Genomic DNA, 15,832 nt, shown 5'->3' with positions numbered 1-15,832 from the left:
GAGGGACCCAAACATACAGTTCAGGAGACAGGACTTAGCAGGAACCAGGTTTATTTAATATGATCCAAAACAGCAGACAAAAACCGGAGTCGGGCAGGCAATTGTCAAAAACCAATGATCAAAATATCCAGCAGAGGTACAGGCAGGGACAAGGCAAAAGACATGACAAAACAGAAACCGGAAACATTACCAAAAAAAAAACAGGAAATGAACATGGCAAACCAAAAACAACACAGGCACAATCCTGGTTCATGACAAAAACAAGGTCACAAAACACAACTAGGTCTGGTACATGGGAAGTACTTACTTATGGGTGAATGCTGGAGAGTAGACACAGGTATAGTAACGTGATCTGACAGAAAATCTTCGTACAGGTTATTTCCACTCAGGTGGTCAGATAATTGTATAGCCAATAGCCAAGATAAATTTTTTCAAGAATCTTAGAAATAAAGGGTAAATTTGAAATGGGCCTATAGTTGGCTAGTTCTCTAGGGTCCAGAGTAGGTTTTTTTCAATAAAGGTTTGACCACAGCCACCTTAAAAGCCTGTGGTACATAGCCTAAATGTAAAGATTGGTTGATTTGATTTAATACGGATGAGCTGATTAAAGGTAGAACTTCTTTGAGTAATCCAGTTGGGATTGGATCTGAAAGACAAGTGGACGACTTGGAAGAGTTGATTATTGAGGTTAACTCAAAAGGTTAACTAGTTATGGGGCAGAAGCTGTCTAGGTAAGACAGAGGATGTGGTAAATTTAAAGTTAATGGATCTAGACAGTGCTTTCTGTCATTTGGAAGAAGTTGCTGCTGAATGTCTTTTCTAATGGTGATAATTTTATTAGTAAAATAGTTCATAAAGTCATTGCTGCTGAGATTTAAGGGTTTACTGTAAGAGTATGCTCAACACAGCTATGACAGTCAGCCTGGCTACAGTGCTGAAAAGAAACCTGAGGTTGTTTTTATTTTCCTCAATTAAGGAGGAATAATATGTTTTTCTTGCAGCACAAAGTGCTTTTTGTATATTATTAGACTGTCCTTCCATGCATTGCAGTTTACATTTATTTTGTTGGAACGCCGGGTCCTGTGCTTTAGGCTGCGGATCTCTGAGTTATAACCTCTTCCGATTCACTGCCTTCTTCCTCAGAGGAGCCACTGTGTTTAACATTGTACATAGAGAAGCTGCAGCATCATCTTCAAGACAGTCAAGCTGTGTAGCTGCAAGACAATGAGGCAAAACATGATGGATTCATCTGCTTAAATCTGGCAACAGCGTTGTCAGATAAACATCTGCTATAGTAAGATTTCTTTCCAGCTACTGTAAGATCATCCATCCATCCATTTTCCAAGCCGCTTATTCCCATATGCGGGGTCGTGGGGGTGCTGGAGCCTAACCCAGCTGGCTATGGGCGAGAGGCAGGGTACACCCTGGACGGGTCGCCAGTCCATCGCAGCACAAAACAGAGACATACAACCATTAACACACACACTCACACCTACGGGCAATGGAGAGAGGCCAATCAACCTAATGCACGTTGTTAGGGAAATCGTTATATCCCTTTGTAAATCTTAAATAAAGCAGACACAATCAGTTGAGACCTTCTTCAGGATTTTACTTGCAAGGAGTGAGCAGTTTACAGCAAAGGCAACTTCCTCTCACTGAAGAGAAGACAAGGATTCAGATCATAATATGTATTGCATTCTGGAAGGTGCATAGTCACTGTCAGGACGGCGTAGACGACGGACCCACATGCACAGCACAATACAAGGTTTCCGATGTGAAGAGTACGGTTTATTCCAGTATGCAGAGTCAAATCCAGGCAGGGTCATACACAGGAGATCAGAGCGGGCTAAGCAGGATCAGGCAGAGACAGCGTCAGGGACAGGCACAGTCATACACAAGAGGTGAGTATAATACCAAAACGTCAGGTGTTGAATCGTGGTCAGGCAGGCAAGGTCGGCAACCGGCAGTAACAGGTAAATCCAAGCAGACAAGGCAGACAGGGACTAGGCAGGCTCAGAATCCGAGGTCAGAACAGGATACACGGCACACGACAAGATACGACACTGAACGCTGGAAAGTGGTGATCTCACGCAACAATCTGGCAGCGAGCTAGGGGAACAGGTGGTGGTTAAATACAGGGAGTTGATACTGATTCTAAACAGGTGTGTGTAATGAAGACCGGTACTGACAGGGAACAGCTGATGATGTGGTGTTAACAGGAAGTCCTTACAAAATAAAAGCGGAAGCTAACACAATGACCAGGAGCCGGAGGTGTTACACAAAGTGAAAACAGGAGCTACTGCGTTGAACAGGAAACAACAATAAACAAAACAAAACCCAGATCGTGACAGTACCCCTCCCCCTAGGGCGCCCACGGAACACCCCCCCCCCCCCAAACCAGGGCGGGCGGAGGGCGGCCTCAGGAGGAGGGACCGACTCCCTCCCGGACAAGGCAGACAAGCAGGGCGGGCGGGGGAGGACTGGAGGAGGGTCAAGACCAAACACAAGAACATAACACAGGGCATGAATAGCGGAGTCCATGAGGATGAAGTCCACGACAGAAACAAAAACACAAAGTCCAGAAAGTCCCTCACGGAGGGAGATGGCGAGGAGAGTCTCGGCACGTTCCGTGCCCAAGGGCAAGGCTGGAGTCTCAAGAGGGTGGCGTCCGAACAAGACACCTCCAGTGGTCCCACGCACACGCCGATGCTTCCCAAGCGGGCGATGCTCCAGGAGACCAAGGAGGCACGACGGTCGGCAACGGCAGAGGCTGCGCCATCGCCACCGCAGGAAACGGCGACCCCCGGGCAGGGAGTCGCCCCCGGAACTAGACAGCCGAGGTGGCCGACGACGCAGGAGGCAGCGCCATCCTTGCCACAGGATGCGCCAAAGGCGAGGCCACCCATCAGGCCGACAAGGTACCAGCCGGCGGAATGGAGGACCAGCCGGCACCAAGGAGCAGAACCGACGTGGAGACGTGGTCAGTGCCGGACCACCAGGAACCGATGCAGATGCGGTCGGTGCCGGACCGCCAGGAACCGATGCAGATGCGTCCGGAGCCGGGCCGTCAGGAACCGATGCAGATGCGTCCGGAGCCGGGCCGCCAGGAACCGATGCAGATGCGGCCGGAGCCGGGCTGCCAGGAACCGATGCAGAGGCGGCCGGAGCCGTACCGCCAGGAACCGATGCAGATGCGGCCGGAGCCGGACCGCCAGGAACCGATGCAGATGCGGCCGGGGCCGGGCCGCCAGGAACCGATGCAGATGCGGCCGGAGCCGGGCCGCCAGGAACCGATGCAGATACGGTCGGAGCCGGGCCGCCAGGAACCGATGCAGATGCGGCCGGAGCCGAGCCGCCAGGAACCGCAGCGAGAGCTGCAACGGGCGCGACCTCCTCCTGGAGGTCCGCAGGAGCTGCAGCGGGCGCGACCTCCTCCTGGAGGTCCGCAGGAGCTGCAGCGGGCGCGACCTCCTCCTGGAGGTCTGCAGGAGCTGCAGCAGGCGCGACCTCCTCCTGGAGGTCCGCCGGGACTGCAGCAGGCGCGACCTCCTCCCGGAGATCCGCAGGAGCTGCCGCAGGCGCGGCCTCCTCCTGGAGGTCCGCAGGCGTGGCAGGCGCGACCTCCTCCTGGAGGTCTGCAGGAGCTGCAGCAGGCGCGACCTCCTCCTGGAGGTCCGCCGGGACTGCAGCAGGCGCGACCTCCTCCTGGAGATCCGCAGGAGCTGCCGCAGGAGCTGCCGCAGGCGCGGCCTCCTCCTGGAGGTCCGCAGGCGCGGCTGGCGCGACCTCCTCCTGGAGGTCCGCAGGCGCGGCTGGCGCGACCTCCTCCTGGAGGTCCGCCGGGACTGCGGCAGGCGCGACCTCCTAGTTAAATCATGAGACTATGGAGGATTCGCTTCTGGCCTGTTGCTGCTACAGGTGCAACTCTAATAACCAGAGCAAGCTTTGTCATCACTGAAGTTGAAGACACTGAGTTTAATGAGACGAGAAAAGATGGAGGTGCTGGTAGCTGACGTCCCTTCACCTAAATGCACAAGAGAGTGCTTTACTCCAGCCGCTGCAGGATGATAAGTCAACACGCCCGCCTGAGATTCCGTTTCCCAAAACCACTGCTTTTTCACATAACAGTGGAGCGTCAGCAGCTTAAAGCATGATGACAGACAAATGCGATGGGTCAGAGTGGCTCCTCACACTAAGGGCAGACCATGACGACTGATCACAACAGAGTCTGAAGGGACTGAGTCTGTTGTTGAGCCGTGAAGCTTCTTCTGTAAACCTTAAAGGAGGACTCCTGCTCTGAAAAGCTTTATTCTGGATGAGTACTGTAGAACAATTTCACTTGGAGCTTCCTGCGTGTCACACTGGACACTTCCCCTTATTCAACTGAGGACCCTAGAAATCTAATGTCTCTTGTCTTGTTCTTATGCTCCATAGTAACGGTGTCCAGTTGCTTCATGAACGGCCCATTGTTAGTCATCTACTGTATATGTGTATATATACTGTTATTCTGTTATAATCTGGTGTTTCTGTAGTTATGTAGCGTTGGAAAGCGCCAGAAACTGCCACATCTTGAATCTTTAATCTTTGAATCTTCAATCTTTGAATCTTCAATCTTGAATCTTGAGCCCAGAGCCTGTTCTCGTCAGTTCTCAGTTCTGTAAAGGCCTGTTTGAGGGATAAGATGTGATTTTAGGGCTGGGGTTTTGGTTCTGATTAGATCAAGGGCTAGACGTCTGTCTTTAGTTGTGATGGACTTCCATGGAAGTACACGTGTGTGTATGTGTGTGTGTGTGTGTGTGTGTGTGTGTGTGTGTGTGTGTGTGTGTGTGTGTGTGTGTGTGTGTGTGTGTGTGTGTGTGTGTGTGTGTGTGTGTGTGTGTATTCAGAGCTGCTAGAATGTTCTGTGGGGCTCCACAGTGACTGGGAGCACTAGGGCACTGGACACATAAGTAAACAGGAGATGCTGCCAGAGACGGCTCTAAATTCAAACACACAGATACTGAATGCACACAGCTGATGTGTCTTACCACTGTCACACATCAACTCACACCAGTCAGAGATTAAAAGGAACTAATGAATATATATCAGCTCTCTTTCCTACCAGCTGCTATCAGACTGTATAACCAGAACTGCTAACCACGTCCCACTACATTCACTCACCCACTGCACAATATTTGTGCAAACTCTGTGAACTACTACATATTTATTCTATATTTACACAATGTGCAACATTTGTGCAAACCGGTAAAAGACCTATATTCATTACTGCAATACTGCAGTCACTACTGTCATCTATTAGGTCCTCAGACTTCACAGAGAAACCAGTGAAGACAAAAACATGCTGATGATTGTAGTCTGCTCAGCGCGGTGAATAGACAGCATTAGGTTATGGCATCTTCTGTAAATTATTTCAGACTTCGTATTGTTTATCCATCTCTCATCAACCCTCCTCTTTTAATCCCTTCCTTCCTTCTATCCCTCGCCCCATTTCATTCTAGCCATCCTGTCCTCTGTCTCCCCTCGTCCTACTCTATCTCCATGCTAACATGATTAACACTGCTTTCCGATGAAGAAGAGGAAATAATTAGGCCTGTAACTGATAGCTTTTCAACACATCATTAGCCATTCATGCTGCTGTCTCGCCTTCATTTGGAAAAAACACTTCATTGGTTTTCTTCTGGTTTAAAGCAGAGTGTAGTGAAGTGAAAGTGCAGTTACCCTAATTACCTGCAGGAGCTGCATCAATATTCGAATTGCTTGGTCTATCTTTGGTTGTGCTCAACACAGACAGGCAGAGGAAAACTGAAAGAAACAAAATGATGACAGACGTGTCTTATACTATATTGTTATCAGAAACCAACCTTCATTCACAGATCACACATTTCTCATTACTTTATTTTCCGGAACCTTAACTTCTCATTTAGGTTGGTTTCTCAAACTGATCCTGAGAATATGCTGTTAAACAGCAAACTAAAGGATGCTGCATCATTTCATGTGCAAATGAAGTTAACTAACTACAGACTGACAGAAAGAACGAGCTTCCCCATCATCAGGCAGTGTTATTCTACGCACACATTTGCGTCGTTCTCCTTGTTCTTGTCTATTTATATGTGTGTTTCTGGAGTTGCATTTCTCCCTCTCAAACACACAGGTATCATGCCCTCCTGTGAACCTTCCTATAATTGTTCTCAGTCAAACACAAACAAAAGGCCATGCTCTTTTGTGAGGACCCACAGCACCAGAAACCAACTGATCAAGCCTATGGACGAGGTGAAGGCCCACACTCCGAGGAGAAGGCGTCTGTCATAGCTTCTGAATAGACTCATTGTGCTGCTTGCTAGGCCTCTTTGTTGGCTTAATTTACCCATTCAGCATTGAGGTAGAGACCACTGTCTGCAGCTTAAAACAACCACAGACAAAGAGCAGTAGAGAGATGATTCCAATGATAAATGACTAACAAATCAAAAGTCTGCTTAGAGACTGTGGAGTGACAGTCAGCTCTGGCAGATCGGTGGTGTGTCAGTAAATCTTCTCTCTTCTCGCATTAATACCCACTATGACACCAATCACTCTGCTCATCTCAATCATCAAGCTGTTATTCTAATCGTCCTTGGACCAGATGAGCCCCGTACAGTACACCCACACAGGCACCACGTGTCTGGTTGGCTGAGTCACGCAGGAGGCTCTGTTTAGTGCCCTGCGGAGCCCCAGGAGAACAGAGTCAATGTTCATTGCACATGAGGTTTTAGAGATTTGACACCTGTCCAACAACATATGGGCAAGAACAGTCTGCTGTCAGTAACAGGCTGTGAGACGACAAATCTGCTGTTTGACCAAGGACAACAAGGACAACACGAGAAAACAAGCGTCTGCGCAGGATTAAATCTGGTGTGACTGTTGCTGAGGTGAACTGCAGCTGTGGTTAATGTCTTTAGCGTCAAACAGTGATAAGCTGTGTTCTAGTCTCACTGGTGGTGGAAAGATCCAGACGATTCAGGGTTTCTGTGTGATGATCAAAGTAAAGCTTTTCTCACCATGAGCTGTGACCTTTGGTCCGTATCTCCAGTAACATCCTGATTTTGCAAACCATGGTTTAGTGCAGTGTCTCTGAGACTCTGATGCTTGTGATGCACACACACACACCTCCTGGTCCTCCTCTCTCTCTCTCTCTCTCTCTCTCTCTCTCTCTCTGAGTGAGGCAGTGTGTGAGATTTGGGAGTGTTGGAGTGATTTATTGTTTACTGATCAAGTAGCTATGAAATGTTTTGGTTGTGGCAAAGAAGTACATTTAATCAGATCCTGCCCAGACAGAGCTGGGGGCAATTTCCACTCTGCTGCAGGAGGTAGTGCCGCCGGAAATGGCTCAACATGGAGGAGAGGCTGACAGACAGGAAGATAGGGGGGACGGTGAAGAAGGTGTGAATGGATGAGAGGATGATGGAGGAGGTGCAGACAGGAGGAGGAGGAGGGCGGTGGTGCAGACTCACGAGCAGTGAAAGGACAAGACACTGTGGCAGAGACTGACAACCAACAGTCTAAACTGTCACAAATGCAGTGGCGTCTAAGATGGCAGACCTAAGGTACGTGCTGGTGGTTAAATACTGGTGTAATTACCTGATTGGGAACAGCTGAGTAATCACGTGACTGAAACATGGAGGTAAAAGGCATGACGGAACAAAAACCGGAAACTGGATTGTGACATAAACAGGCTGAAGTGGAGAATTCAAACAGTGAAGTTGCTAGTGTGTTAACTGTCATGATCTAGGTTTTTGTTTCTCGTTTTATTTCTTGTTTCTGGTATTCTAAAGGACTCTCTGTTTTCACTTATCGTGTTTTGGTTTCCTGTTTTATTTTGGTAGTACTTCCGGTTTCTGTTTTCATCTGGTTAGTTCCCGTTTCACGTCCCGGTCTCATTACACACACCTGTCTGTTATTAGTAATCACCGCCAGCATTTAACCGCCACCAGTCACATCGGTCATTGTCAGATCGTCTTGTGAGAATACCGTTGTGCCACGCTCCATCATTCTTGTTTTTGTTTGGACATTTAGCGGACTGTTATTAAATAAATTACCAGACTGAGTTGCTTCTCCAGCCGTGCATTTGGGTCCTGCATCACGATCACGTTTCTGTCAATTCGTGACAGTACGATCTGACCATACTTGGACCCAGCCGGCTTCCAGATACATACCAGGTGCGGTTTCGTTCGGGGTTATTTTGTTTTGGAGGTGAAGTTCTGTTGGAGACCATGGAGTTTACATGCGCCGAGCTACCCAGCGACCTCCGCAATTATTTTAAGCTCCTCGTGGAGGATTACCGAAGGGCACCCAACCCGGAAGCCCAGCGGTGCGCCGTGGAAGTGGCGGTGTACACGATAAAGGACGAGGACAGCCCAGCCTGCTAGAACGCCCCGGCGTCCGCCGCCTCTATGAGCGGATGTGTGCGCGGCTCAAGAGGTGAGAGCGCACGCTCTGTACCACACCGGCTCCCACGCTGTCCTCCCGGATCACGCCAGCCCCGGTCGCACCACCGATGTCCCCGGGTGCATCTGCTCCCCCTCCCACACCAGATCAGCCCGCGGTCCCAGTTTCTGTTCCCTTTTTCCAGCCTCGTCTGACCGTTGCTGCTGCACCAGCCTGCCCAGCTCAAACCCTAACCCACTGGGAGGAATTTTTGCACCGGTACGGTTTCACGCCTCATGCCCACGTTCTAGCCACAGAACTGGAACCAGCAACCACATCAGTCCCTGCGTCTCAGTCAGGTCAGTCATGTCATGTTCAGGTTTCAGATCAGTCGTGTCACGTTCAGGTTTCAGATCAGTCACGTCATGTTCAGGTTCCAGATTAGTCACGTCGCGTTCAGGTTCCGGTCCAGTCATGTCACGCTCAGGTTCCGGTTCAGTCATGTCACGCTCAGGTTCCGGTTCAGTCATGTCACGCTCAGGTTCCGGTTCAGTCATGTCACGCTCAGGTTCCGGTTCAGTCAGGTGGCACCACACGTCAGACAAGTTCATTTCTTGTCCGGTCAGGCCCGACGTCTACTCCATCGAGCAAGCAGCACTGCCGGCTCCGGAGAGGACACCGTCCCAATCCCTATTGCCTCCAGTGAGGATGCCGTTCCAGTTCCAGTCGGCCATGAAGAGGTCGTTCTAGTTCCCGTCGGCCATGTAGAGGTCGTCCTAGTTCCCGTCGGCCATGAAGAGGTCGTTCTAGTTGCCGTCGGCCCCGAAGAGGTCGTTCCAGTTGCCGTCGGTCCCGAATAGGTCGTTCCAGTTCCCGTCGGCCCCAAAGAGGTTGTTCCAGTTCCCGTCGGCCCCGAAGAGGTCGTTCCAGTTCTCGTCGGCCCGAAGAGGTCGTTCCAGTTCCCGTCGGCCCCAAAGAGGTCGTTCCAGTTCCCGTCGGCCCCAAAGAGGTCGTTCCAGTTCCCGTCGGCCCCAAAGAGGTCGTTCTAGGAGGAGGTCGCCCCCGCTCCGGTTCCCGCTGGCCTCCAGGAGGAGGTCGCCCCCGCTCCGGTTCCCGACGGCCTTCAGGAGGAGGTCGCCCCCGCTCTGGTTCCCGACGGCCTCCAGGGGGAGGTCGCTCCGGCTCCGGTTCCCGACGGCCTCCAGGAAGAGGTCTATCTCCTGCTTTGAGCAGCAGCTCAATACAAACTGATCTTCTTCCTGTTTAATCCCCCAACAACCCACAGCTTCAGATCAGCCACCACTCTGCCTCAGTCTGAACCAGGTTAGGAGGGAGTTAAGGAAGACAAAGGCCAGAAAAGCAACAGGCCACAGACCACATCAGCTTCAAGTTCCTCAGAGAATGTTCAGACCAACTCAGTGAGGTAATCCTCTCCATATTCAACCTGAGCCTCAGCATGGAGAAAGTACCAGTACTCTGAAGGACGTCCTTTCTTGTCCCGGTTCCTAAAAGACCCCATCCTAAGGAGCCAAACCACTTCAGACCCATCGCCTGAACCGCTCATCTGGTGAAGGTCATGGAGAGGATTGTCCTCAGTCACCTGTGCATCCAGGTGAGCTCAGCACTGGACCCGCTGCAGTTCGCTTATCGACCAGGCATCGGGGTGGATGACACCAACATCTACCTGCAGCATCGGGACCTGTCTCACCTGGAGTCTCCTGGAGGCACTGAGAGTCATGTTTTCCTGTCATGTCCAGGGCTCAGACATTGACACTGTGGACACATTTAAATACCTGGGTATTCACCTTAACGATAAACTGGACTGGTCTAACAGCACAAACTCTGTATGAGAAGGGCCAGAGTGCCCTCCACCTGCTGAGGAGACTGAGGTCCTGTGGTGTGGACTTTCTATGACACTGTGGCCTCAGTAGTCCTGTATGGAGTTGTGTGCTGGGGGGGCAGTACAGGCAGAGACAGGAAGAGACTCAACAAGCTCTGTCCTTGGCTACACACTGGAGTCCATGGAGGATGTGGTGGACAGAAGGATGCTGGTAAACATCCATCATGGAGAACCCCTCCACCCCCTGCACCACACTGAGGCTCTGAGCAGCTCCTTCAGCTCAACACTGTTACACCCACAGGCAGAAAAGGAGCTGCCGCAGGTCATTGCTCCCCACAGACATCAGACTGTACAACACAGTACTGCAGTGACACACAATGTGTATTCACAGCTTGTACTTTTTTGCCGTCATGTTAGTGCAGTGTCTTGGGTTTCCATCATCCGTCTCCACCATTCGATCATTGTTTTGACACCATGAATATGGGAATATTTTTGTTTCTTTTTTGCTTGATGTCTCATTCTTGCACAATTTATTGCTGTCTACTGTTTACATATTAAGGTATATACAAGCATTACTTAGTATAACTGTTGTTTTTGCACAATTATTTCTGCTGTTTACTTTTTATTTTGTCCTGTCAATTGCTGAAAACACAAAAATTTCCCCATTGTGGGATTAATAAAGTTCTGTTCTATCCAGACTGTAAACCTGTGGGCGCCACTGCTGCTGGTTCACTGCCCACCTCCACCCTCTGCTATAATTCACTGTCAGCATGAGATGGCCGATGGCACCAATTAGTTTATTTTATTTTTATGGAAGTTATCTAATGCTTGCGTTGAGAAACTGAAGCTGCTGCCTCCAGAGCTCCAACGCAGCACAGCAGCCAATTAAATGCTGACTGACTCCAGTTGGCTTCATCACACTGAACAGCTGCTGTAATGGACGAAGTGTCAGCAACCCAACTCAGCGTCTCTTCTTTGCCTTTATTTTGTCAATGTAAGATGAAGATCCAGTTCTTCATCACCATCTGTTCATGATCACAGTTTAACAGATTCCAACATGATAATCAGGCTGTTGCTGATATGTCCTCAAATACTGTGGTGCAGCTTAGATTAAATTTCAGACCACCAAATGAGGGTACGCTACACCAAAGCATGGGGGGCGATGGGTGGGACCAGGTCGTGAGTGGAAACACGAGCAGTTCTATTTGAGGCTCACATGCAACAGTGTCTTCATGCAACCAAAGTTGTTGCTCAGTCTCTGCGTCTTGGATCCCTTCATTGCCGCACCATGCATCTCCTCCTTCCTCCTCCTCTTGGTCTGACTTCATGACGTTCATCGTAATAAAGGCACATATTTCATTTTCCTTTCATACATAGCTCATAGCCTAGCATATGTAAAACAGCCACAGAAATAGACTTGATTAGATGTGATTATTCTGGATTTTATTTGGGACACAGACTCACTGAGCTGGAAACCTCTCCTCTTTGACTTCATAAGAAGCTTTTCCATTGTGTGTGTTTTATTGTCTCCAGCTTCCATAATGCTCTGTGAAGTGTACAGTCGTAGCACTTCAAAGCCACCACCTTTTTTACTGCAGTATGGTCGCGTCACCACCGCGCAATGGGTGCGTCACCGACTAAGGATTTTTAATCCTGCAGCAAGCTGAAAAAATCAGGGTGCTAGTCTTGTTTTAACCACCAGGTGGCGCAAAGATGTGAGGTCCGACTGTTCATTTCTATCTGTGTCTGCACATTAAGCACAAAAAACAATGTCAGGTTATTGTATCATTAAATGTAGAGTAGTTCATTTTTAAATATTATAGATTATTATGCGTCTTTGCCCGCTAGTGCGCGCTAGTGTTTGTTGTCAATTGCCGAAGCTGCTGATGTCTTTACACAGTTCCTGCCGAGAGACAGTCCCTCTTCCAGTCAATCCAATACGACAATTTAAGTATAATAACATAAAATAGGAATTTATATTTATTCATCAATCTGTGTTATAAATGTATTTTATATGTATATCTGTACTTGTCTTCCAGTTTGTTGGTCAAGAAAAAATACAAAACAAACTAAATTTTCGTTTCTCTTAATATGAGCGACAAACGGAATTCAAGTGTTGTTATTTTTTCGACACAAGGCATGGAGTTGGATTTAAAGCAGATTTTTTGTTTTGAGAAAAAAGCAGAGAACGAAAAAATAAGTCGTTATAGCAGCTTTTAAATTGGTGGAGAAACCACCAATTTATTGATTTCCCACCAGATTAAAAGCCGAGAAAATTAGACGACTAATTTTCTCGTTTTCCGTTTTTTTCCTCAAAACAAGAAAACGGGAAACAACTTTAAATCCATTTATTTGTCTGGTTTTGAAAACACTGTTTTAACGTTTTAGAAGCGGAGGACCTGTTAATGTGTCTGAAAACACAAGAAAGTGAGACTTATTTTGAAACACAGTACAGTAATGGATTTTATATTTTCCTTTCCAGACAACATCGGCTGAAATCAAACCATTTTCTGGTTAAGTTGTCCAGAAAATAAAATACAAAGAACATCCTTTTTCTCGTTTCTCTTAAGCGAAAAACTGAATTTAATCACAGCACCGTGTTAAAACGAATAAACGAGCTGAAAACAGTGTTTTCAAAACTAGATCCGGAATTGGATTTTCCCGTTTTCTCGTTTTGAGGAGAAAACAAAAAACGAGAAAACAAGTTGTTTTCTCATTTTCCTAGCTTTTACTCTAGAGGGGGAAATCAAACTGTTAGAACGTACAGGGACCGTGTTGCCCTGCTGCCCAGTCTTTGTTGAGTGCACACATTAAGAGAAGAGACACAGTGTGTTTCCAGAAGTTAACGGTTATACTGGATGAAAACGAAAATAACTCCTTCTGCTCTGCAGCATAAACCACTTTGACCACTTTTAAGGTGTGTGTGAAAACAGTTAAACCAGTAAGATATAGCCAATGTCCTTTAAACGGAAGCTCCAACATTTTACCGAAATGACATTAATCACAATATCTGCAGAAAAACAAACTTTTTTTACACAGTGGATTTGGAACTTGCTCTGCGTCGTAAACACGGCGTCTGATGTTGGTTCAATCGCTAAAGCAAACTTCAAATCCCTTCCCCATACTCCGTATTGGCACAGAGACATGTTAACATAATGTCACCACTCAGTCAATAGGTGTGAAATATTTTAGCTCAGAGACAAAGAAAAAGCTCCATGGGAGATCGGGCAGCATCATCAGCTGCGCCTACGTAGGCTGTGGGACGGCAAAAGTCTAACAGACTACCACTGCTAACTTGTAGAGGATATTATATAATAAAAATAAATAAATTGTAATAAACTCTCTCTATGGTATGCCAGAACGCCAGGAGTCAGTAGATCTCCGACTCATTAGTGCAGCAAGTTGTTTGTTCTACATATATTGATTCTGCAAGAGTAATAAGGACTGTTTTACACTTATTTAGCCGAAGACAAAACTCAAGAGGAGATCTGACAATTTGCTTAGCTGCACCTAGTCTGTGGAACGCTCTCCCAGAGCACACAAGAACGCCACAGACTGTGGATGCATCATAAAACTTATTTATTTACCGGAGCTTTCAAAGTCGGCAAAATCCAGAGTCACTCAGATTTATTTGCGACATCTGATTCTCCTGCAGGAATAATATCATAATAAAATCGAACGCTGTATGTGGGAGTCCGCAATCGGTCTGTCTAAGCATAGAGTACAGCTGCTTATTTCGGTTTTGAACTGCCATAACTTGGAAATATACTAAATACTACAATCGTCTGCTAAATAATACAGGGACCCAGCCCTATTAGTCATTTGTTATTATCTTGTAGGCCAGAATATAGAAATGAGATAACAACGCTGATTGTTCAGTAATTACAACTTCTGCTTCCACTGAGATTCAAACCCGGGACAAAAAAACTGACGGGTCAAAACTGTTAAACAATAGCTAACCATTACACCACCAAGACATTGTAATGTTACTCTAGGTGGGCCCATACTGTATAACATGGTCTTAGTAAGGCGTCATTGGGGCCAGTGTGGGGGCTGATTGCCACCTATAGGCCAAAAAGATGTAACACACGCTCCAACGCGGTTCAATTAAGGTGATACCGCGCTGAAAATGAAAGCTGATTGCTGTAAAGGCTGACACATTTCAGTGCTACGACTGTACTGTAGGTTGAACCTATACTGGTGCCATGTGACCTATGCCAGAGACATTCAAGCTGCTCATCATACAGGACAGTCCTGCTTCACATTGCTGTTACTCCTTCCTTCACTCATCTCCTTCATGCTCCCTCCTACTCCCTCGTCTTGTCTCCTGCCTTGTCTCCTTCATTTGCATCCTCTTCTCCTCTTCATTCTCTCATTGTTGGCAGCTCCTTGTCTTCCCCCACAACAACAACAGCAAAATCTGAACAAAGTCCCTCCTCAGAACGAAACAACATCAAATCATCCAATGTGATGATTAAATTATAACAAGAAAGCTTGTGGTTTCTGAAATGAAGCAAGTAATCAAAGTTGAAGGCAGTGAATCTCACGGAGATGTGGTTCAGCTGGGTGCGTGGTTTCATTCATTCATCACTGCTCCTCTGTCTTGTTCAGGTAAGGACTGGTACCTGAGCAGGCTGACTCTGAGAAGGGCCAGTCAAGCCGACCTGCAGTGGTCCATGCTTCCGTTGCCTTACCTGGGTGCTGTGGGCCGCGACGCCACACCTGGGACTGTGGTATATCGACTGTCGGCACGGCAACGAGATGCACGATTCAACCTACTGGATGGTGAGTAATTAAGGAATAAAATGTAACTTTCAATTACTGTCACGTTAGACCAGGAGAGTAAACCCCACATAAACATGGAGCAACTGTTAATCGCTACCTGAGGCAAAGAAAGCTCCCACATTTGGAAATAATAAGAGCATCTGTGGAGAAGGTGGGCGTACAGCACTGGTGGCTGTGGGTTTTAGAGGAGGAATAAGCTCCTTTCATTTTAGGACTCTCTGACTCCCTGTGGGCACAAAGAGGCTACCTGTGTACCAAAGAGTGATCCAACCATTTACACTAAAAATGGTTTTAATATGAGGCCAGGATCCCACAGTGTTCAGTTAAAAGATCCATGCTATTTTTTAAATGAACACAGGTTGTCACCACAGGGGTTTCAATGACAAGGTAGATGCCAGATGCCAACGTTGTGGTCGGCTGGACATTCTGTAGCCACTGGGTTATATAATTACTTTTAAATACAGGCTACTAAAATGAACTAAATGAAACTGTGGTACACAGACTGTATTCAGTAAGGTGGTGTTTGCCTTAACCTTCCTCCAGATCACATTTTTGTCTTTTTTCAACACCTGCTGTTCTCAAAATGAGTGGTATTTATTTTACATATTCAGTATTTAAAGCCGTAAAACACTAAATTACTGCTATCTGCTCCTAGTAATAAAAGGATGAACATAATGTGCTGTATACTGTAGGTAGCGACAATGACAAGCAACTTTATACTCTGGCCCAGAAGCACATACAACTGCTTCATTGAGCCCCCATAAATAGAAGACTGACAGGTTGGATGCTGTCGGTTTCAAACCCTCT

At 47.5% G+C, this 15,832-nt stretch overlaps 1 protein-coding gene across 1 annotated transcript in view; it reads left to right on the top strand.

Annotated features, from left to right (window-relative positions):
- The window catches only part of si:dkey-22o22.2 (neural-cadherin), an 83,254-nt gene that overhangs the window by 12,521 nt on the left and 54,901 nt on the right, over positions 1-15,832 (top strand). The window contains 1 exon segment of the mRNA XM_029128538.3: positions 14,852-15,025. Within this exon segment, the coding sequence (XP_028984371.1) occupies positions 14,852-15,025 (174 nt within the window).

This window comes from Betta splendens, chromosome 16, assembly GCF_900634795.4.
Source record: "Betta splendens chromosome 16, fBetSpl5.4, whole genome shotgun sequence".
Taxonomy (NCBI): Eukaryota; Metazoa; Chordata; class Actinopteri; order Anabantiformes; family Osphronemidae; genus Betta; species Betta splendens.
The sequence above is the reverse complement of the archived record's forward strand: the minus strand, read 5'-3'. Positions and strand labels throughout refer to the sequence as shown.